A 25,314-nucleotide genomic window follows, 5' to 3' on the forward strand; every position below is an offset into this window, starting at 1 on the left:
TCAGACACTTTGATGAACCCAGCCTTGAACTGTTTGTCCACTTCTTCCATGATTTTCAGGGCCCATTCAGAACGCATTTGGCGTAGTTTCTGTTTCACTGGTTTCGCTCCGGGCTTAATGGGTATCCGGTGCTCTTCAATTTCCCTTTCAATCCCGAGCATATCTCTGTAGGACCAGGCGAACACGTCCTTGTATTCGTGTAGGAGGTCAATGAACTGTTGTCTTTCCGAGGGGTCCAGGGTTGTCCCTATCCTAAGTTCTTGAGGTGTGTTGTCGGTTCCTACGTTAATAGGTTCGGTCTCCTCAATGATGGGGGTTCTGGTTTCCCGTTTGTCTAGTTCTTTGGCTAGGTGAGGTGGGGTAGTCACTCAAGTCAAATTCCTCATAGTCATTCAGAATTGCATTGCAGTTAAATTGAGATGAGTCATAAGCAAACTTAGCGTTCAGTAAGTTGACACGAGCGAAAAGCTCGGAGAGGACAGACATTTTGTGGTCAGTCAGAGGCGACACAGAAGAGGAGGTGGCCCCTGGAACAGGCTCTAGGTTGTCACCTTTCATGGGAGTGGGGGTGACCCTAGCAGACTCAGCCTCTGAATCAGCCACGACTTTGTGGTAAAACAGTGGGAAAGGGACCTTGACTGGGATATGAGGAGTGTTAGGAGCTATGATAGACTCTGACTCTGACTCCGACTCAGATTCAGATTCTTCTTCACTTCCCTCCTTGAACATAGGGTCTTCTCCAGTTGTGATCTTGAGAATGCGGCCTTGGCGACCGGTCCACTTGACGGTTTTCCTCCAACCCTATGTAGCTTTCTCCGGGTCGTTGTCAAAGATCAAGGCGGTTGGGTCAAATTGGTTGTCCTTCAGGGCGATATTAATGATGTCCTCATAGTCGAGGTGCTTGATGTTATCTTCTCCAAAGAGGAGAGTGACAACTTATCCATCGAGGCATGATGACGGCTTAGACTCGGTTGATGCGGCTTCGGTGTTGTTAGGGATGAAGTAGCTGTCTTGGAAGACTTCCACACCCGGGTACGTGGCCTTGGCCACAGGGTCATAGATCGGTTCTGGAAAGCCATGGTATAGCTCGGATTCTCCCTCGGGGATGATGTATCCATTGAGGGTCATATGATAGGGGCGGAGGATAACTCTGTGCTTCTTGCGTTTTCGAATTAGGAGGTTCATCTCCTGGATATCTTCATTGGTAGGCTCGTATCCCAGTCCGAAGGGAACGTTGGCGACCTTAGCCTGTTTCAAGGGAGGTAAGGTGCTCTTCAGTGGATTCAGGGGTAAACCCGGGAAGTAACCCCTGGGGCATCATGATACGGTTGCTTGTGAGGTTGGCAAACGGGTCACAATCAAAGGGTGTTGATTCATCAGTTATGGCATTCACAGCTTGGAAACCCCACATTTCATTATCATCCTCCTCAATGGCTTGATCGGGGAAGCAGGAATTGTGATTTTTTCCCGTTGAAGGGGACCCTGATTTTCTGGTGAAGAGTCGAGGTAACTGCCTTGACGGCGTGGATCCAGGGACGTCCCAGGAGCATATTAAAAGAGGCGTCGATGTCGACCACCTGAAAACTGGTTTGCCTTTCCAGTGGACCGGTTGCGACAGCCAGAGTGATAAGCCCCGCGACCTTGTGACGAGTGCTGTCGTAGGCGCGTACTCCTTGGTTCGTTGGGACCAAATCGGCTTCCTTAATACCCAGCTTGTGAGCAGTCTTGAGGGGAATGACATTCACCGTAGACCCGTCATCTACAAGGACCATGGGCACATTCTTCTTGATACATTGTACGGTAATGTACAGGGCAAGGTTATGGTTGGCTCCAAAGGGAGGGATATCTTCGTCGGAGAAAACGACTGGGTTGTTCAGATCTGGGGCGTCCCTCGTCGTGTGCGCCACTATTTCTTCAGGGGAAGAGGTGGAGGGCACGGTTAACTTTCCCAAGGCTTGTAGCAAAGCCTGTCGATGCTCAAAGGATGTTGCGATCAGTTGCCAGATTGATATTTCGGCTTTTGCCTTCTGAAGCTCTTTGAGGATTGAATTCTCAGGAGCTCTTGGTTGAGTGTCTCCGTCCGGGATGGCTTGGTCGTTCGTCGTTGGAACGACCGTTGGATTGTTCGGGTTCTGATAGGGGCGTCCGGACCAGGTAAGGTGACCGATCTCTTTCGCTCGTTTCTCTTTCTCTGGGACAAGGTAGACATCTTCAACATCATCTCTCCAGATGCCATTAATTTCAGGATCCCGAAGGCAGCTTGGAGGGGTATTCCTCGGTGGGCAGTTTTTGTGAGGGACATTTTTGTGAGGGTAATTTTTGTGAGGGTGGTTATTGTGAGGGTAGTTTTTGTGGGGGTGATTATTGTGAGGATGGTTATCGTGAGGTGCATGCCAGAATGGTCGCGAGAGCAATCCATCCGGGTGTGGGTAGTTTTGGGCGCTCGGGGGACTCTCCATCGGGCGTGGTGGTGGAGGATTGAAGATGAGTCGACGGTAGGCATCGTCAAGTCGGGTGATCCTCTCGGAGAGACTGGCTATGGCTTCCTTAACCTGTTGGAACATAGTGGCAGCACTGAACACAAATACCCCGTCTGATGGATCTTTTTCCAAGGCGTTTACTTCGTCATCAACTGGGAGGATGAGGTGTGAGCAGTCCAGAGTTGGTTCATCGTCGGAGATGACGTGGATCCCCAGAGGATTCGTTTTGTTGTTTGGCTTAGTCGGTGGGGGTAAAGGCAAATCCCCTTTCTCAATCATGTCTTGGATGATGTGTTTGAGTTTGAAGCAGGTTTCAGTATCATGCCCTTTTCCTTGATGGTATTGGCAATAGGCATTGGGGTTCCAGAAGCGGGATTTCTTAGCATCGGTCGGATCCGGGGTGGGTCCGATTGGTTGTAACTTTCCCCGGTCCATGAACCTCTTCAAAGCACTTTCGTAAGTTGACCCTATATTAGTGAACACTCTCTGGGAACGCTCAGCTCTCTTAGCAAATGGTTCGACGAGGTTGACTTCATCAATCTTGTTCGTTTGGCCGTAGAGGCGGGATCCGGTTGTGGTGGATCCTTGGTAGCCTCTGCCAGTGGTCTTGGCCAAGACACCCTTCCGGAGGTCATCTTCAATGCGTGTCCCCAGAATTTGCAGAACCTGGAAGGTCTTAATATGTTGATACCTCAGTAAGTTGGCATACACTGGGCGGAGATTGTTGACGAACTTTTCCACCAAAGTTGATTCACTCGGCTTACTAACCAATTGAGTACTCACCCTCCTCCAACGAGTTAAGAACTCGGTGAACCCCTCCTTATCGTTCTGGGTTAGAACCTCAAGGGTACGGGTATTGGCTTGGATTTCAACATTATTGGCATATTGTTTGGCGAATTCAACTACGCCCTCATCCCAAGTAGTAAGGTTTTTCGGATCAAGGGAGTAGTACCACTGACGAGGGATCGGTTCTAAAGAGGACGGAAAGATCCGAGTGAAAAGTTCCTGTTTGACCTCTTTAATGGCCATGTAGTCTTTGAAGGCACGGATATGATTGAGCGGGACCTCCACTCCTTTGAACTTAGGTACATCAGTTAGGGTAAAATTGTCAGGTAATTGATCCCCAACAGGTTCGAACCTTCGATTGTTCTCAAGATGGATATTGTTACCCCGGGCTAGGAGCTGTTGTTCCAAGAGCTTTAGCCTCTTCTCAGTCTCAGTCAGAGGTGGAGTATTATGTTCTCCAGTTTCCTTGTTTTCCAGGGCGTCGATACGGGTCTCGATGCGATCCAGGGTGACCTTAAGAGCGGTGAGCAGGCTGGCTAGCTGATCAGTCGTGACATCTCTGTTGTTATCATTGTTGTTGTGGTTGACAGACGAAGTTGAAGACGGAGCCATGGCTTTGAGGCAGAAAAATGGCTCACATTACAAGTAAATCCGACACGGTTCAAAGACTGAACGCAGACGACACAGAGGACGAGGCAAAGATCAGACTCAACAAGACGAGGGTGACCGTGTGTGGTTCCTCGGTACTGACTCGATTTATTACGTGACGGTGTTGACCGAAATTTTGACACGTGAGTCCAACGAAGAGGCGTGACGCCATTGGACGAGTCTCGTGGTGAGACGACTCATAAGTAAAGACCCATAAGTACGTTTGCTTCGACTTGAAAGACACGAGGCGGAATTCGAATGGTGGATTGAAATTTTCGAAAATAGAAATTTTCAAAAAGATTCATTCGTCGCTTTATGGACGGCTTCCGAAGATAGAGATCTCCGCAAGTCGATCAGTTGAAAGCGTTGTCTTAAGTTTATTTGCAAAAGACGGTTTTAAGTTTGAATCGGCTCGGAAAACAGTGTATTGTCTCCCAAGACGGTTTTTGAAATTCAAAATTGTATGTTTTGAAAATCGGGTTCGAAATGTTTGAAGAGGTCTCGGGGACGGTGTATGATCCTCGGGATCTCGAAAGTGTCTCGAGAAAAGGGTGTGTGCTTTTCTCGGGTTTTGAAAGAGCCGTTGTCGGTGCGAAATGGGTTAAAATCCGTGTCTTGACACGGCGATTATAACGGCGTGAAAAGGTGATTTGAAATGGTTGTGAAAAAACGAGTTTGAAAATCGTCATTACGACGGCCTAGAAAGGCGTGTTGAAATGGTTATAAAAAACCGGGTTTGAAAATCGTCATTACAATGGCCTAGAAAGGCGTGTTGAAATGGTTGTAAAAACTGGGTTTGAAAATCGTCATTACGACGGCCTAGAAAGGCGTGTAATGGTCGGCGAAAGACCGAGGTTTGAAACGACCATTATAACGGTGCAAAAAGGTGATTTTGAAAGTTTGAAAATGACACGGAAGGACTTATGATCAAGTAGCACATAAGCACTCACAATTCATTATATTATGCAAAAAGGTGATTTTGAAAGTTTGAAAATGACACGGAAGGACTTATGATCAAGTAGCACATAAGCACTCCCCGATTTGCGAGAGGGATACCAATCCAAACAAAATGTGTAAGGAGGGTGCTCTAGCCTCGTGCTCGAAAGTGATGAAAGCTCTTTGACGAAACAGAAATGTGTAACGTCATTGGCATGCTTGACTCAATCGGGATTCGAAACGCGGGGATGAGAAAACTCACGCCGACGAGACTAGCCAATTGGTCGAAAAGGGTTAGGTTGTGGGCCCGGACAAGGAACCCGACCGTGACCGTAATATCAATTAATACATTCCAACCAAGACCTCGTTCGAGTCTCACCATCTAGGGATCACGAAGACATAAGTGTCCTAGTTTTCCCCAGCGGAGTCGCCAATCTGTGGACATGGGCCTACCTGCGTTTGCCTAGCCGATCTGTGGACAATGGCAGCGGTCTTTTGAAAGCCACGCTCGGTGGCGTAAAAATGCTTTCGACCGGATCGTTTTAGATCGGTCGGTTTTGTCTAGGTAAAGGTCTCAAAACGATTAGAGATGTTCGGAGTCACCACCAAGCATTTGTGGGATGCTTGGAACCCGTTCGAATCCACTTTATACCTCAGTCAAACGAAGCACAAAGCAGGGTTTGACATAGGTACTAAAGATAAGGAATCGTCCCTCTTTAGCATTCTATCTCTAGAATGACTCTCGTACGCCCTGGATAAGGTCGTCCACTATCCAAAGTTTCTGAGTAAGAGGTAAAGGTACGTATTGGGAAGCCCTTTAATCAGACACCCAATCTCGCCCGCGGTAGCAGCCTCTACTGATCGATCTTGGTTGGTTGAATGCAAAAGTTGATAAAACAATTTAAATACATGAATGCGCATCCAATAATTTAAACCTAACATGTGAGAGATTTCTAAGTCGGTTGATTTAATCCAAGTATCAATTATAAGATGTAGAGTTGGATTAATGATTGATTTGCATGCAAGACGAAAATTAAACATCCTTTTACCAAATTAGGTTTACGGTGCATAACGTGATCCATTTGTCTCAGTAAGGCATTTTGCAAATGTGATTTTGAATAAGCAAATAGTCATCTGATCCGTCCTATATCCGGGCTAACCGGAGTCGGAATCGTCCTAGACTAATGATGGAAAGGGAACAGGCCCTGTACCAGACGGCTACATGAGGCGCGAGCCAGCCGGCGGTACAAAGGGGCCTCCCCTGGTTTTGAAAATGAGAATTGAAAGGCACTGTTTTAGGCGCGGGTCAACCTACGGTTATATGCCGCATTCTGACCATTTAGAAAACGTTGTAAAACGTGTTGAGAAATGGGTATTTGAACCCGATTTGGTTTGAAAGGATCGTTTAGACCGCATTTGTTGATTTGAAGAACTAGACTCGAATAATCATCATTATTTTGATAATATTCGGTGTCGGGTTCGACTTGACAAGCTTGACATGAATAGTTTTGAAAATAATTATGAACTAATTGCTTTAAGTTCATTTGAATGTAATTAGTCGATACTCATCATCGTACCCGGGTTAAAATCCGGCATGGTATGTGGAACCAAGGATGACTTTGTGTTGGTGACTAATATGTTTATTTTGAAAATGTAAAGAAATGATGAAAGGTTTTAAAATACCTCCCAAAATGTAAAGAAATGAAATAAAAGGTTTTAAAAAGCCTTTTAAATGTCATTAACCCAATATTATCACCGAAACACGGATTTAACCGTCATGGTATGAGGAATCAAGGGTGAGAAATGTCTTATGGTTAAAACAAATAAAATAAAATGAAAGGGGTTTGAAAATATTTGAAATGGTAAAAACCGATTACAAATATGAAAATGAATTAAAGGGGAAAGACGAGAACAAACACGGTTCAATTCTGACCTGGACACCCAATTTAGGCGCGGGCAAGCCGGCGAACCAAGGGGCTTCTGTCTCAGGCCAAAAATCAGTTTTGGCTCGTTTATCCCATGTTTTGGTTTATGTTATGCACGTTTTAGCATGTTATGGTCATGAAACAAATGAAAACATGATAAAAGGAGAATTTTTACACCCTCATACTTACATGTTTGGTTATAGCGAGTGACCGACGTAAGTGTAACAACTCGTTTGGTCGGAAAAAAACTCGGTTTAAAACCATTTTGGTAAGTAAAAAAGAGTGTTTTAAGATTAGTGATGGTGTAGTGGTCGAAGTGGTCGGACAAGTGATTTAATGCACGATGACGGTACCAAACAATGTGTAATGCTTGTATTTACGATCGGTAGGTCGTAAATACGCGTCGGATTGTGGCTTAAGAAGTCGAGTCGAGAATTTTAATGGAGAAAAGAGGGGGTGGACACTCGCGTGAGTTCTCAAATGGGGGCATTTTAGGGGTATTTATAGGAAAATGATTGGTTGTGTGAGTTTTGAGCGACATGGCCACCTGGGCTGCTCAAAGAGGCGCGAGCCACGTCGCGGTTCTTCGAGGTGTCTTGTCGCTTTCACACAAGTGTAATCATGATTTGTTCTATCCTAGGTTTTGGATGAACATGTTTGATATTTGACTATGTAAGATTCCGGGAAATCTTAACATAAAAGGCTTTGAATATTTTGTTTTTGGTGGTTGACTCAGTTTGACTCGTTGTTGGAGTCGGGATTTGAATTTTTGAGTCGGTTTTTGGTCCGGCGTCGGTTTTGACTCTAGTTAGTGTCGTTGCGACCCCGTCGTCGTGCATTAAATACTCCAGGTATTTTTGAAATGTTTTGAGATGTTTTATTTTCGAAATCGTTTTAAGTTTTCCGACGTAAAGTTGTACACAAATTGTCGATCAAACGCCGCGATTCCAAAGCATGTTATAGTCCGATAATCATCGGGTGTTTGTTGGAGTCTCAGCATATACTGGGTATCTACAACGAGCCCCTTCATATCCGCAGCACAGCTGGCGAGCCTTTGTCTGCAAACAAAAAACAATTCAAGGATGTATCCCGAGGATGCCTCGGGCGTGACTCCTCCACACAGCTGGCAAGCCTTTATCCGCAAAAATGATACGACTCAAGGACATATCCCGAAGATGCCGTAGGTATGACTCCTTCTTATGGTTATTGAGCCTTTGCACGCTGTCTAACGGACTTTAAACGGCCCACACGGACAGTTAACAGACTCTAAACTGTTCCCGACGATAGGTCCTCAGCTCGTACCCTCGAGTTACCTAGGCGTCGCCCTTCCCGACGGCAGGTCCTTGGTTCGAATCCTTTTAAGCCGCCTCGACGTCGCTTCAGTCTCCAGGGTATAATATTCAATTGACATGGGGCTCTACTTTGACTTTCGCCTTTTCCAAGCCTCAGTCAAAGTGGGGGCTCTGTAGATACCCAGTATCTATTGAGTCTCCAACAAACACCCGATGATTATCGGACTACAACATGCTTAGGAATCGCAGCGTTTGATCGACGGTTTGTGTACAACTATACGTCGGAAAACTTAAAACGATTTCGAAAATAAAACTTTTCAAAACTTTTCAAAAGTACCTGGAGTGTTTAATGCATGACGATGGGGTCACAATGACCCTAAAATTCAAATCCCGACTCCAACAACGAGTCAAACCGAGTCAAAAACAAAAAACAAACCATTCAAATGCTTCCATGTTAAGATTTCCCCGAATCATGCATGGTCAAGTACAAATCAAGTTCTTCCAAATCCTAGGATAGAACAAATCATGATTGCACTTGTGTGATAGCGACAAGACACCTCGAAGACAGGCTACATGGCTCGCGCCTCTTTGAGCAGCCCATGTGGCCACGTCGCTCAAAACACACACAACCACCCATTTTCCTATAAATACCCTTCAAATGGCACTATTTGAGAGTTACACGAGCTTCTGCCCCTTCACACCTCCCTTAAAATTCCAGACTCGACTTCTCAAGTCACAATCCGACACGTGTTTATGACCTACCGATCGTAAACACAAAACTTACACTTTTTTGGTACCGTCATTGTGCATTAAATCACTTGACCGACCATCTTGGCCACTACACCATCACTAAACTTAACAAAACACTCTTTTACTTACCAAAGTGGTTTTTAAACCGAGTTTTCCGACCAAACAAGTTGATACACTTTCGTCGATTTCTCGCCATAAGCCTAGCATGCAAGTATGAGGGTGTAAAAATCTTCTTTTATCATGTTTTCATATATATGTTTCATGACTATAACTTGCTAAATCATACATAACATGGTCCAAAACATGAGAAGAATGAGCCAAAACCGGATTTTTAGTTGAGGCAAAGGCTACTTATGTAGCAGATAGGCTCGCGCCTAAAGGACCCTGCCCAACCTAAATCCAAACCGTGTTTAGTCTCTTCATCTCCTTTATTTTTATTTCATATTTGTAATCGGTTTTCACCATTTCAAGTATTTTCAAATCTTTCATTTTTTTTTGACAAGTTTTTAAGCATAAAACATTTTTCACCCTTGGTTCCTAATACCATGACGATTTAATCCGTGTTTCGGTGATAATATTTAGTTAATTACATTATAAAAGGTATTTTAAAGCCTTTTATCTCATTTCTTTACATTTTGAAGGGTATTTTAAAGCCTTTCATCATTTCTTTACATTTTCAAACCAAATGTATTAGTCACCAACACAAAGTCATCATTGGATCTACATATCATGTCGGATTTTAACCCGAGTACGATGATGAATGTTGACTAATTATATACAAATGAACATAAAACAATTAGTTCATATCATTTTCAAAACTATTCATGTCAAGCTTACAACATCGAACCCGACATCGAATATTGTGAAAACAATGACGATTATTCAAGTCCCGTTCTTCAAATCAACACAAAAGCGGCCTAAACGGCCTTTTAAAACCAAAACGGGTTCAAACACCCGTTCTTCAAAACGTTTCACAAGCTTTTTCAATGTTCAGAAGGCGTCTTCCATCGTTTACTGACCCGTGCCTAAACATGCCGCTCTCTTTTCTATTTTCTAGGACCGTGGCTAAGGTACTTCAATCAGGTTTTTACTGACCATGTACGTTTAATGATGCTAGGTTGTTTGTTGCAGGTTGTGATCCTTGCCGGCGAACGGGAAATATTTGAAAGAGGCAATAGATGCCATAAAATGGTATTTTGGAGGTCGGCATTTTTTATGTATGGGGCATCGATTATCAAGGACCATTCCCGTCTAGCAAGGGCATTAGATACATACTGGTTGTAGTGGACTATGTGTCCAAATGGGTAGAGGTCATGGTTTCAGTCAACTGTGAAGCCGAAACCGTTGTCCAGCTATTCAAGAAGGTTATGTTTCCTCGCTTTAGTATCCCTAGGGTCGTCATTAGAGATAGAGGTATGCATTTTAAAGAGAAACAACTTTATGCATCAATAGGGTCTTCGTAAAGGTTGTTTCCAAGTCTCGCAAGGATTGGAGTATGAAGCTAGATGACACGTTGTGGGCCTAAGGACGGCTTTTAAGACTCTGATTTGCGAATCGCCATATTGATTGGTCTATGCGGGCATGCTTCGCAAGTCAAGTTAGGAAGAGTGATTTTGGTTACCTTTTGTCACAAAAATCACCCGGTTCTTCAATAAGTGTCTAGTGAAACCCGTGAGAGTCAATCTTGTGTCTTTTTCGGTCAAGGATTTGATATGGAGTCGAATCTAGTGTGTCGTGTCATTCTCGGGAGTATAGCGAAGTACTTCCCCTTTCCCGCCTAGAATTTGTTTCTTAGGCACCCCGTGTTGTCAATTTAGGTTGTTTAAGCTAGAGCTAGGGGATAGACACCTTAGTAAGACCCGGAGACGACATCCCCCACTAATGACCCTCTTTGTTCGGTTTTTGAAAGTAAAACGACCGCTTAGATGAGGAAAGCGGTTTGACTTTTTGTGATGCATCTTATGTGCTATTTCGTGCTTAAATGTTTGGATGTGTCAAAATTTTCCGCAAGCCCCCACTTGCCTTGCAAGGAAGCACATACCTCGTTGTGTTTCGCTGTGAGTTGAAGGGGCGGAGGAGGCCCGTTAATTGCCTTTCATCGTATATTATTAGTTTCACTAATCTTTTATATTAAGGGTCTCGGTTTAGTTTAAATGAGCTTGCTCGAGGACGAGTAATGATTTAAGTATTCGGAGATTTGATATCGTCCTAATTTAGGACGATTTAGCCCCGTCCTATTACCTTATCCCGACTCATTTTGCGTGCTTAAAAGATAAATACCTCATTTAATTACTAATTTATAATAATTAGTCGTCTTAACTAGAATTAATAATTAGTCGGATTCTTATTTAATATTGGTATTATTACTTTATTATAATAACATGTAGGCAATGAGGGATAATGAGACGGAATTTAAGGAGCAAATGGGTCGAGACGGAAATAAGACGGGTCAAGACCAAGTCAAATAGGTGAAAATGGGATGATTTTTTTTTTCGACAATTGTAAATCGATATATTAAAGAAAAGATAGCGCCATTACAGATACAAACGAAAAACGTAGTAGGTTAGCCAGCTGGAAGGCTAACTGGCCAGTTGCAATGTACACGAAGTAAAAGTCGAATTCCACTTAAGGAATTTCGCACATCTATTAGGACTGTCCGTTGAGAAGCCAGAACGGAAAATAGCTTTCGAGAGGTCATCCAAAAGGTGATCGATGAGGACGGATCCAAATGTGGCTGCTGCATAAGCTGGAGGAGCGCTCATAAATAGGCAGTAAAAGAAGATGTTGCACGAACAATATAGCGGTGACAATAACCCGAGAGAGATGTGGAGAAAGAAGTTGTATAACAGATTTGAAAGAAGTGCCTGCAAATACAAAGATAGTAAGAAATAGATGACGCGGTGAGCGAGCAGTGAATACCTTCCGGTAAAGAGTTTGATCTGGGCAGAAGACCATCTTGGCGTAAGTAAGGTAGACGTATATGAGAACTGTGCAGAGCGTCTGCCAACTGAAGGAAGCGTGTAGGAGTTATAGAACAATTCTAAAAAATAATGGAGTTACGAGTGAGCCATATGGACGGTAGGATGCAGAAGAAATAAAGCAAGGAAAATCCGTTGAAGAAATTCAATGAAGGTAGGATATGTGATCAGCGAGCCATCGGATAAAAGAAACACTTGGGTTTGCAAGAGAACGTATGCCAAGCATAGAAGAGCGCCAGACGTGCTGAATAATGTCACAGGACCGGAATAAACGCTCAGGAATTTCAGTAGCACAGCGACATAACGGGCACAAAGTATCAAGGCGAAGTCCTCAATGAGCTAGAATCGTCTTAGTCGGCAGTATATTATTTGCAAGCCGCCATATAAAAAGAGGAAACTTGCTTGAAAAAAGGAAAAGCCAAACCAATTTCCAAGGAAAAGAGCAGTGTAATGGAGGCGGTGTCGAACGCTTAGATAAAAGATACATATATCCCGAATGTATATTGTAACTTCCATCTTCAGTATACTTCCAATAAAGGAATTCGTCAGAGTCAAGAACAGGTTGCTCCATATCTAAGATATCCTTAGCAGTAGATTGTTCGAAAAGTTCAAACACATGTTGTGGTTTCCAGGAGCCGTCATCACAAATCAAGTCAGAGATAGCCGGAACGTTAGTAGTTTGATTTCGTCGCAAATTCGGTGATTTACCTTGTACCCATGGACTAAAAAGCAAATTAATTGAATTGCCATTGCCGACTTTCCATGCTAAAGCGTCTGTACAAGATGCAACAACGCGACATACGCCTTTCCATACATAAGAAGGTTGTGTAACTTTAGACTTCAGTCCTGGAATCGGCAGATCCTTCCCATATTTAGGCGTAAGATATTTTGCAAGCAGTCCCACTGGCTTGTGGTGGAGGCGCCAAAAATTCTTCATAAGATATGATTGGCCTGGAATGGTCACCGATTTAATACCAAGTCCGCCATTGTCTTTTGGAATGTGTAAATGTTGTTGAGATAACCAATGAATAGAACGGTGTGCTGAGATTTTATTTCACTAGAAAGCCGCAATTAAGGAGTCAAGTTTGCGAGAAACGGAAAGAGGTAAAGGGACAGCAGCCAGAATATGAACCAGCGAACCGAGAAAAATAGAATTGATAATGACAAATTCGCTAGCCTGAGACAGATGAAGAGATGACAACGATGAAATACGAGTAGTGAACTTGTCAAGAAGTCCGTGAAAAGCAGTCGTCTTTCTCTTAGGGAGATCAATCGGGACACCCAAATAAGCACCAAAAGAAGAAGATGCCTTCATGCGAAGAATCGAAGTCATATGGGATTTGAAATCAGCAGGCGAATTAAGACTGAACTTAATGAAGGATTTATCAAGATTAATCATTTGACCTGAAGCAGCTTCAAAGCTTCGAAAAATGTCACGGAGAGCCTCAAAAGAAGAAGGGGTTACCTTGCAGCAAATAAAAGCATCATCTGTATAAAAAAGATGCGAGAGTGGAGGGGCATATCGAGAGATTTTGAGGCCATGGAGTTGTTTTTGGGACTCGGCTTTGTATAGTTGACAAGATAAAATTTCTATACACATAATGAACAGGTAAGGAGACAGTGGATCACCTTGGCGTAGCCCGCAAGACGGATAAAAAGAAGACGAAGGTTCACCATTGATCAAGATACTATAAGTAACCATGGAAATACATTCCCATATGAGATTACGCCAGGTGATGGGGAAACCAAAACGTTCCAAAATCAACATGAGAAACTGCCATGACACCCGATCAAAGGCTTTATGCATATATAGTTTAAGCACTGAGTAACAATTCGTGCCTTTCGTAGTTTTGTTGAGATAATGCATTATCTTTTGAGCAATAACACAGCCGTCAGACATGAGACGATCAGGAACAAAAGCTTGTTGGGAGTCCGAAATAATTGAAGGAATTACCAACTTCAGACGGTTAGCCATACATTTGGAAGCCAAGCGGTATGTGAAATTGCAGAGGCTAATAGGGCGATACTGTGAAACCAATTCCGGTTTATCAATCTTAGGTATAAGAACTATAGTAGTATTATTCCATTCCTTGAGCATTACACCGGAATTTAGAAAACGTAGAATAGCCGAGGTAACAAGGTCGCCAATTTGAGGCCAAAAGGTTTGGAAAAATTTAGGAGTAATACCGTCTGGGCCAGGTGATTTCGATGCATCCATACCACGAAGTGCACAAAGAACGTCATGTTCCATAATAAGGAGCATTCAACCGGATTAAACATGGGTAGGTCGAGACCAGAAAGAAGTGGATGCTCAGAAACCATTGGAAGAGTTGAGATATCTGTATTACCGCGGCATAACAAACCTTTGAAATAGTTGACAATCTCGCATGTAATAGAATCAGGGGATTCAAGCCATACACCATCGGCAGAGCGAAGAGCAAGGATACGATGTTTTGTCGCTCTTTGTTTCACTTTGCTAAAAAGAAAACGGGTAGGAAAACCATCTAAAACCTCATATTTGATTTTGGATCGTTGAACCCAGTATTGTCGTTGGGTACGCAAAAGTTGAAGGCGAGATGTGCGAAGATGCAAATAAGAAGTGGCCGATTGTTCATCAATAATCTGAGCAGCAATTAAGTCCATATCAGTTTCAATATCTGACCAGTTAATCCCATGAGAAATCCGATGATTAATTACCCATTGCAGAATCGAACGTCTAACCATGGCTAGTTTACGTGATAACACGAACATCGATGAGCCAAAGAAAGGTGTTTCCCAGACTGTGGAGACCATTTCTCGAACCTCAGGGAAAGATAAACACCAGTTGTCAATACGATATGGTCGCTTGCGTGGTTTTGAAACCAGAAACAGGTTAAGTATGATTGGTGCATGATCAGATACAAGAATAGGCAGATGAGATACGGAGGCCGAAGGAAAAAGATTCATCCATTCCTGATTGGCATAAGCGCGATCAAGCCTTTCGATAATAATATTACTATTGTGTTGACTATTCATCCAAGTAAACCATGGACCAAAGAAAGGGACATCCATAAGGCCGTTGTTAATCTTCCACACAGTGAAATCACGTTGTCCTCGAATGAATGTTGTGCCTCCCAATTTATCAGAAAACAGTTCAACTTGATTGAAATCCCCGATTATCAGCAAAGGAGTGAGATCCAAAACCAGAGAAGTGATACGATTCCATAGATTCTGTTGATACTCAAACCGTGCTTCTCCATATATAAACATAACATACATTACATAGTTTGTACAAGGTCCCCTTGGGAAGGTTATTTTACATAATAGGTAGAGAGGTTCTAGGGAAAGGGTAGATAGTACAACCGAGTTATCCCATCGCAAAAGGAGGCCACCACTACGTCCAGTTGAGTCAAACCCGCAACAATGTGGCAAACCCAGATGAGAAGTCCTTGCTGAAGCCGATTCTATTGTACTCATTGTTTCTTGCAAAAACAAAATTGACGGATGATATTGTTGGACGCTTCTATGTATAAAAAGGAATTGTAGGATCATCCGTTGTACCTAACCCCCTACAATTCCAGCAAAAGATCTTCATTGGATTACGGGTAGTTGAGTTGACAAATTATGTAATCAAACCAACATCAAACCAATCCCCTGCTTCTTTCGTCATTTTCTCATCAAATCCCATTTTCAATTCATTTTCTTTTACCAAAAATCCAAATTAATTGTTACAGAATGCGAACTCACCATAAGACCATCACCTATTCACATCATTCTCATCTTCACAATTACCTCCACCATTACCATGTTCCTTCGTCAGAAAACCCGACATGGGAACCGAGTCAACAAGCAACCATTGCTGCTGCACCGTCACCAAAACTCCATTAATCCACCATTTTTTCACTTGTTTATGCCCACGGACTGCCCATATTTGACAACAATTGAGCCGAGCAACAACTCAGACAAGTGCACCACGATTTCCACCTTCATCACCATTTACTCCGACATCTGCATAAACCCAATTCCCACAATTAAACCACCATTGCTCCTCCTCTGTTCAAACAGTAGCAGCATCACCAAAGTCGAATTCGGAATCAACCCGAGTTCATTGACACGGCTATCGCAACCTTATCAAAGATAAAACCTAACGGTCTCAACTAAAATGTAGCAGAGGCAGTCGAGTATCGAATCCACAGGGAGGTAATGTAATTATAGCTGTCTATTTCTAATCCTATGGTAACAATTGGGGGTTTGTTTGAAATTGGTTCTAAACTACGAAGTTTGAAAGGAAGAGAAATAAAAGTAAGAGCAGTAAAAACAATAAAAACGGTTGAAACTATCAAGAAGAGAGGGACATGTCGGGATTTCGGTTCACTGCGGTAGTCCAATAACTCAGCTGTAAATGATTCAGACGAACTAATGTGAGACGGATGTTAAAAGGTCCTTTCGGTCCACTTTCTATCCTAAAATACCACTAACTTAACTTTCGTCCTCATTAGGGTAGTCTACTGTTTTTAGCAGGCCTATTTAGTCCAATCTTTCGATCCAGGATTAATTTTAGCCAGATTAATGGGTGACATAAAAGCGTGCACTCAACTAGGTCGAGAATTACAGTTAAATTGCTATTGTGACAGAGTCTCGTGATTAATTCGTCTAATTCATCTACTAAATCGTCATCTTTCTACCGCAGATTCCCTAATCCCAACATGAAGGGAGTTTAGCTACTCATATCGTTGATTAAACTAACAATGAGACAAATTTCAGTGAGAAAACATAATGAATAAACAATAAATCGCAATAATGAAAATTAGGGCAAAGGGAAATAAGAACACAATTGAGAAATTAAAGCAACAAATGATTATTATTAAATAAGGGAGAGAAAGGATTACAATCGGTGCGAATCCGGCGTAAAGAACAACTGAATCCGAGCAATAATAACCCAAAGTAAAGTAACAGTAGGGAAAAGCAAAGCAACGTACTAAAGTTACAGTAGAGAGTTTGATAATATCAAAGATAATCCTAATTAACCTAGTAATGCGTGCTTAAATAGCAAACAAAACAAGTTTATGCGAAATAAAACATCACGCGGGCTAATTAAAGCCCAAACCCATAAAAACCACTCGATCGAGTGGATTAAAACCACTCGATTGAGCAACTCTTCAGCAGTTTCTACTCGATCGACCAGAAAGGCACTCGATCGAGTAGAGGGTCTTTGTGTAAGCTAAGGATCGAGTGAAAACCACTCGATCGACCACCAGAGGGCAAGAAAACCACTCGATCGACTTGTAAAAGAGCTCGATCGAGTACTTGACTTCATTTCAGCTCACGTCTGCGTCTAAGTGCCTCGTAATGCGTGCCACAACGCCTCCAAATGCAGTATCTTACTCCGGGACAATCCCGTCTCCTCTAAATGCATGCAAAAAGGACAAAAAGGAGTGTGGTTCCACTACTTTCGCGATCATTCCTACAAAAAGGACAAAATACACCAAAGTAGCCAATTCGGGGCAAAATACCATAAAAACAGTATAGAAATGCATAGAAATACGTGCTGAAATAGGCTAAAAAGACTATACATTAGGCACGTATCAAATCTCTCCAAACCAAACCTTTACTCGCCCTCTAGTAAACTCAAAACTAAACTAATGGAACGGAAATGATAACTCAGAGCTAGCTTAACTTGTCTACTTGAACCAATTTAATGCAACAAAAATCAACAGCTAAAGCCAAGCAGTCAATACGCAAACGAATTATAAGTCGTTGAAAAATAAAGTGACCTATCGACCTTGCAAGACCAATAAAACTGGACTCTCTCGTGGTCACTCTTCTCTCATGAAGCAAAGGGCAAATGTTGTATGTAAAAGAGAGAAGAAAAGACAGTCACTCACCTAATCACACCTACATAGCATGGATGCAACAAAAATGAAAGACAATTCAAGTACTAATGCACAAATTCCAACCGATAATGTCCGTCACACACAGGGTTTTGCAAATAATATGGGAATAGTGAGGTTCAGGTGAGAAAAGGCAAAACAAGTTATGGAAATGTGGAGGTAAAAGCGTCAAGCTAGTTCCTAACAAGACCATAATGAAACCATCCGGATCTCAACTGACTGAAAAACTAAGTACAAGTGCCCTTCACTTGGCACAAAACTCACTAGACTCAAAGCACAATCTCCTCAAAAAAAAATAGGGGATAGAACGGAGGAGTCAGACGGTCACAAACTTCCGTTTTAAAAACACCGTCTGAAACAACTAATTGAAACAAACAATCCTTTTCGATTGTACGTCTTCAAACATCTTCTCAACTCTTTTTTTTTCATTTTCACAATCTCTTTTTTTTCTTTTTTACCTTCTTTTCCGCGTGAACTTCAGCAACTTTTTTTTTCTTTTTTTTTTTTCTTTTTCTCTTCTTTTTCAATACTTTTTTTTTTCTTTCCTCCTTCCTTAATACAAACACCAACTCCATACAAGAATTACGGACCAAACTGCAATGGAAAACATACCACAAAGAACATACTAACTAGCTTGACTAGGCAGGCTTAGTTTGGAATGTAGCTAATGGGTCAAAAAGGCAAGTTTTGGCTAATGTGGAGCTAAATGGGTGAAAGATATAAAGAAAGGGGAATTTGCAAGACCCTCCCTACATGTGACACCAACCACAAACCCGAATATGTGCATTTGACGAGAAATTGAATGTCATAAATGTGCAAATGAGATGAACATGCTATGCAAGGAGTACTACTCTCAAAATTCCTAATGAACTGGTCATAAATGGCACCAGTTGTGGCTCTAAAAACTAAGAATTTTTAAGTAGTTTGCCAGTTTATAGGTCAAGTCTAAACAATCGACTTATATTTGAACGAAATTAAGTAGATTATGCGTATGACAAAGCTAAGAACTATCAATAAAAGTGCAAGGCTCAAGTAAAATGACAAGTTATAGTGCAATTTCATCACGGGAATCTACCGTTCCGACTCAACCTATATGCAAAAATAAACGTGAAATGTTTTTGAATTTTTGAAATTTTCTAATTTTTTGGACTTTTTTGATTTTTTATTGAAAATAAACAACAATGCAAGCTGAAAAATTTAACGTGAATGTGAAAAAAATGCAAATGCAGACTCAAAAGGATGCAATACCCTCCCCAAACCAAAAAACGGACAACGCCCTCGTTGTCCTCCAAAGATACCAAAGGAAAAAATGGGGATCGGGAATACACAACCTATAAATAAAGTGAAAGCAATAAATAAAGGAGACAAAATAAAAGAGTAAGAAAACATACAAAACACGAACTTCCCCAAACCAGCCAGAAAACTGGGGAAGTGAGTAGACCAGTAGCTACTCGTCGTCGTCGTCGTCGTCGCCATCTCCATCTCCATCTCCCTCCCCCCGGTACAACGGGTCTCTCGCCTCCTCTCTCCTCTCCCGCTCCTCAGCACGAGCTCTCTCCACCGCCACCTCTGGGTCCTCGCTCTCCTCCTCGTCCTCTGACACCGGGTACCCCTCAGCTGGGAACCGGAAGAAGGAAGGGTGTGGCCAACCCTCGGGGATCGGTCTGTGTCTCCGCAAGTGGTACTCGTACAGAGGGTGTAGTGTCAAAGCTAAGTCCCTCTCCATACGAGCCTGACGCTCTGCAAGCTCAATCAACGGATCAGAACCTGCGCCCCCTTGGTCCTGGACCGTGGGCGCTACAAAGGGAGGAGGTGGTCTAAAAGTAGCCGGAAAGACCGGCTCAGTCTGAGTCTTGGTCTGGTCAGTGGGAGGTGGGGCAGGAGTAGGAGTAGTAGTAATAGTGGGAGTAGGGGTCGGATCGGGAGTAGCCGTGGAAGGCTGGGTACTCCTTGCAGGTGTAGACCCCTCTCCAGTCTCAACTCGCCGCTTCTTGGCGGCTGGTGCATCGGGAGATGGTCGAAGTGGAAGGTAAAGTAGAGGCAAGGCAGGCAAACGGTGGCCCTTTACCACTGTAGGTAAGGGCTCAAGACGGGGGAGACTGTCGCAAGGTAAGTCAACAGACAGGGAGCCGTCTATCCTCCAAGTCTGGTAGTCTGGGGTAAGCCAATGCTGAGCAAGCATGGCAGGTAGACTCAGTGACCTCTCTCCCGCGAGGTACTGCAAGTCACGAGGCCAAGAGGGGAAAAGTCGGTGGGCAAGGAAGGTGGCTATGCCACCGCAGGCAATGGTTCCCGTCTCCTTCTTCTCTTGGTCGTGGAGGTACTGGGCGGTGAGGTAGGCAATGTTGAAGGTAAAAGGACCCTCACAGTCGACATTCAGGTAACCGCCCAGGATGGAGAGCTCGCGGTTCGTGATGTTATTCGGCTCCTTTCGGCCGAAAATAGAGCTCCCCATGAGTCTGAGAAAACAACGGACGGGGGGATGGTGGACCTGGTGGAGCTTTCGCTCCTGAAAACGGGTCTGGGCCAAGCACCGCCAAACCTGTTTGTAAACCTTCCTCGAGTCTGACGTCACACCCGAGGAGGTAAGGTCTAGCAACCTACCAAACTCAGCCAGGGGCATCTGAAAGGTCCGGTTAAATAACCGGAAAGAGACTGACGAGCAGTCGGGGTCAGTAGCGTATGCCCCTGAGGAGAAGGTAAAAGAGCTGAGAAACTCGAGACTCAGCTCTAAGAAGGTGTGGCCCCTCATGGTAATGAGGCCAGGCATCCCCGTGACTGTAATAAATCACACACTGACTCGTAAAGGCCAAGTTTCTCTAATGCCGATTTGTCTAAAAATCGGGAAGGCATATGTTCACACTTCAAAGAGGTTATAAAATTTATCGCGATGTAAAGCATTGACGAATAATACCGCGGTAGTCCGGGTGAGAGTCCGAGGATGTGTCCCCTCGGACAAGAATCGTCTCGATAGTAGGCGGGTCGGCACGTGAAGTAGAAGCGAGAGCGGGGCGAAGCGGCGATGGAAGGGCTAGCTGTGGTGGAGGTGGAAATAACTGGAGCCGGTGTAGCCTTGACTAATCGACGACCCCGGCCTCCGTCTCTGGAACGCAAAGCGGCGGCCCGCTCTCGGACTGTGTAAGGAACTAAAGCAGCTCTGAAGGCAGCTGAGGCTGCTGGTGAGTGTGCCACAGGTGTAGAAGTGGTGGCAGAAGTGGTGGCTGGAGTAGCCTGAACTGAGCTCCCAGCTGAGCTAGCTGGAGCGTAAACTGTCCCTGCAGCTGAAACAAGGAAGACTGGGGCTGCAGTGGTGACTAAAGTGGAGCTAGTGGCAACAAATAGGGCCACGACTCGCTCAAAGACGGACTGGAGGTGGTACTGGCAGAAGGTAAAGTACTAGACTCCATCCTATAATCAAAGCAAGGGACATGATAAGAAAGAATGGCCGCTAACCGTGGCTAAAACAACGCTAACCAGCATGTAAGTCCCTAAAAGTCGAAAAAATCGACTCTACAGCATAGCATTCCCAACAATCCTCAACAAATTCGAAATGGCAGCACATGAGTGGTGATAATGTGACAACGTACAGACTGCTAATGGAGGCTAAAACAGCATGAAAACTGCATATGGAAGCATGTAAGACTCCTAGCAGTCGAAAATTCCGACTCACAGTACAAGATTTCCCAGCAATTCACAGCAAGTAATGGCGATAGGGGACGGAAAAAGCGGTTAACAACAGTGGTAAGTAAGAAAGAACTGAGGTTAAACAAAGCAAGGCAACATAAAGACCGTCTGACAGTCGAAAAAGTCGACTTAAGAGCCCTAATCGCGGAAATCTCGCGCAAAATTCGAACTAAGCAAGCAACAACAGCAAGGAAACGGGATGCGATCATCAAGCAAGCTAACTAAGGCATACAAACACAATTAGGTCGAGAAATTCGACTGAACATGGATTTTCGAAGCCCTAGTTCAATAACACCTCATGAATTCGAATTAATCGAAGATAAAAATGCAAGGAGGGTGAATGAAACACTTACTTGATGATAGACGACCTACAAATTGCAATTAAACTTCAAATAAACAAGCAAATTGGCGATTTAACGAGCTTAAAACCGCAAACCCTAAAACCGTTTAAACACCGAGAAAACGAGCACAATTAGGGATGAAATTAAGGGGCTTTTGAAGATTAAAATGCAAGCAATGAAATATAGGTGACGGATTTGGTGATTTGGGCAAGAAAATGGGGATTTGGGGAAGAAATCAATCGCACATAAGGGGGGTGTTAGTCGAAAATTTGGGAAGAATGAATTAGAAAAGGAATTAAGGAGTTTAAGTTAGAAAACTCCCTTGTCCTGCTCAATTCCACTCGATCGAGTGGTTTTAAGCCGCTCGATCGAGCACTGTTGATCCTCTAGCTTCCTATCGAGTAAACTGTTACTCGATCGACCATTCCCTTATTTGGCTTTACTCGATCGACTGGAAAAACAGCTCGATCCACCATATTTTCACTCGATCGAGTACAAAAAGTACTCGATCGAGGACTTCCTCTTGTAGACTCTTGGATTTTCGTCTTTTCTTCCTTGAATTGCGTGAAGCTTCCCTAAACCTGCATAAAAACACATCCAAAAGTTTCCCAAAAATACCAAATACGCAAAAACATAGTCTATAGTCTTACGTCTATGCTAAAAATTGTCTAAAACTAATTGTCCTAATTAAAACGCAAAAAAAACAAAGTTAAAATAAATTCAAAAATTGTCTATTACAAGGTGTTACACGGGGCATTTCCCTGTTTAATTCCCATCAAATTTTAGTAGCCCCTTCGTGGGCTTCTGACTGGAGGACGTCACCTCAGCAACGCTGACTGTCCTCTTCATCTTCCATGAGCTTGAATTATCCTTTGAAACAGTAGGAGGAATGTAATTCCAGTCTATGTAGGTTTGAACTTGCTCCGTCCTTGCTCCTCTGTCATCTTCTTTGGCATCCTTGCTTCCAATTTGATTGATAATGGTTGCACCATGTCCCTTGCTAGCCCCATCCTTGCTTTCATCTGTACCTGCAGTAAGGAAAACAGACGAACTTTCCTCCTTTTTGCTCTCAATCTGAGGCGGAGGGTTAACAATAGCGGCACAATTCTCCAAATTTTCATTTGCAGTGTCGATAATGGGAACAATAGAAGAGAGAGCATTGCAAGGCTGGGCTTGCATGGGAGCTCTCCGGGACTTGGACTGATGAAAAATCAGCTCCTCATCCCCTACCTGAAAGGTCAAAGTCTTCCCCCTGACGTCTATTACTGCACGGGCAGTGGACAAAAATGGTCTCCCTAAAATGATAGGGGTGTGTGCATCTTCGGGGATGTCTAAGACGACAAAATCAACGGGAATAAAGAACTTCCCGATCTGAACAGGTACGTCTTCTACTATACCTAATGGCCGTGATAGACTACGGTCGGCCATCTGGACAGTCATGTTGGTGCAACTCAGTTTTGTCAAACCAAGTCTCTTAGCCAGAGACAAAGGTAAGACACTTACGCTAGCGCCTAAATCGCATAGCGCATTATCAATTAATTGCATACCGATATGACACGGAATCGAAAAACTACCAGGGTCTGATTTCTTAGGGGGTAACTTATTTTGAAATAGGGCTGACCCCACCTCAGTCAAAGCTACGGTCTCACTGTCATTAATAGTCCTCTTACGTGCTAAAATTTCTTTCATAAACTTTAAATAAGAGGGTACCTTAGTCAGCAATTCAGTTAACGGCACGGAGACTTCCAAACTCTTCAAAAGTTCGACAAATTTGCCAAACTGTTGATTAACTTTGGTATTCTGCAGCCGCCTCGGGAAGGGAACCGTGATTGGTATCTCGAGTCCCTTGTTTCTCTCTTCCAAAGTGTCTTCCGGAGCAAGTTCAGTATTCTTTGGGCGCTTCTTACCTCTAGAACGAGGTCGTTCCGGTGATTTCTCGCTTAAACGAGCACTAGCAGGCTCTCGTATAAGCTTCCTGTCATCAATACCACTCGATCGATCAACTTCTTCAGTCAATCGAGCGGTTTCTTCTTCAACAGCAGTCAATCAAGCAAAGTTTCTACTCGATCGACCAATCTCATTATCTGCTTCACTCGATCGAATAGGAATCCTACTCGATCGACCAGTTTGTTCCTCCTGTTCACTCGATCGAGTGGAAAAATCACTCGATCGACCACTATCATCCTCAATTCTACTCGATCGAACACCAGTCTTCAGTCGATCGAGTAGTTCCTTTGTCGTGAGCCCTTTTTTTCTCGACAAAGACAATCGTTCACCATCGCAATGGCTTCCCTAGGTCCGATTTCTTCACTTCTGGTCCCTCATAAGAAAGATCGCTTCTCAATTCTATCAGGTTTACCGTCTCGTGTGGATTCTTCTCATTTTGAGTCGGTAATTGACCCGGCTTTCTCGAGGATTGATTTGCGAAAGAAGTTGGGCAACTTGAGTCTCAAGTGCCTTAAATGACGCGTTTTGTTGTTGATTTTGTTGATCATTCAATTTGCAATTGCTTTGATATGGCTTGCATCATGGACATAAGCTCACCCATTTCACTCACCCCACTAGAAGATGATGCACCTTGGTTAGGAGGGTTGAAAGAAGGAGGCTTCTGATAGCCCTGTTGATTCTTGTGTGGAGGAATATACGGCTGATGCGGAGGGGCAGTGGGATTGAGTACATTCTGACTACTCCACCTCAAATTGGGGTGGACATTCGGCTCGTAGTAATCGTTGTTCCGCCCGTAGTGTTGGAAGGCGTCGCATTGCTCAAAAGGACTGGGACAATGATCTGAGACATGCCCCTCTCCTCCACATCTTCTACAGACGAAAGGACCGTCTGTCATAGCATTAACCTGATACATCCCTCCCTTGGAAGCTCCTCCTAGCTCATACTTGTCAAACCTTGCAGTAAGAGCTTCAAGCGCAGTGACAGAAGAAGATTCAACAGCTCTTCTTTGATTTCCTCTCGAGTTCCCATATTCAGCCTTATGGATGGCCAAATCATCTATGATCTTCCACCCCTTGGTTGCTCCCAAGTTTTCAAAAATCGGCCATTGGTGCATGACATCCAAAATAGCCCTCTGATCGTCGTACAGACCATTATAGAAATGATTGCACAAGCTCCATTTTTCGAAACCATGGTGCGGTATGGTACGCACTAGCTTCTTAAATCGAACCCATGCTTCGTGAAAGTTCTCGTCAGGCCCTTGTTTGAAGCTCGTTATCTGAGCTCTAATGGCAATAGTCCTCGATGCAGAAAAGTACTTCTTATAGAACGCTAAAGCCGTGAGTTCCGATCGATTATACCGTGAGCAGCTCGGTCTAAATCCCTATACCACTCCCTCGCAGCATCGCGGAGTGAGAAGATAAACATGGTTTCTTTTATCTGATCCGCTGTCACGCCAGCAGGTGGGGGTATGGAGCGGCAATAATCAATAAAAGTCTCCATGTGCTTCGCTGCATCCTCGTTTGCAGCCCCACCGAACTGATTCTTCTCAACCATATTAAGGTAAGAAGGTTTCGGCTCGAATTTCCTGGCTTCCCCTGGTAGCTCAAACCCCTTGTAAAGATCCTCAGCTGTGGGTTCAGAATGACTGGCAATGGTCGCTTCTTCGGCCATTTCGGG

At 43.6% G+C, this 25,314-nt stretch overlaps 1 protein-coding gene across 1 annotated transcript; it reads right to left on the bottom strand.

Annotated features, from left to right (window-relative positions):
* Positions 1-12,852: 12,852 nt before the first annotated feature.
* On the bottom strand, positions 12,853-15,053 carry LOC141595123 (uncharacterized). Its single transcript, XM_074415096.1, has 3 exons — positions 13,983-15,053; positions 13,750-13,884; positions 12,853-13,260 (listed from the first exon to the last, which is right to left on the bottom strand). Exons 1-3 carry the CDS (start codon positions 15,051-15,053, stop codon positions 12,853-12,855), a joined length of 1,614 nt encoding a protein of 537 aa, XP_074271197.1.
* Positions 15,054-25,314: the final 10,261 nt, after the last annotated feature.

The sequence above is a fragment of the Silene latifolia genome, chromosome 8 (assembly GCF_048544455.1).
Source record: "Silene latifolia isolate original U9 population chromosome 8, ASM4854445v1, whole genome shotgun sequence".
Classification (NCBI taxonomy): domain Eukaryota; kingdom Viridiplantae; phylum Streptophyta; class Magnoliopsida; order Caryophyllales; family Caryophyllaceae; genus Silene; species Silene latifolia.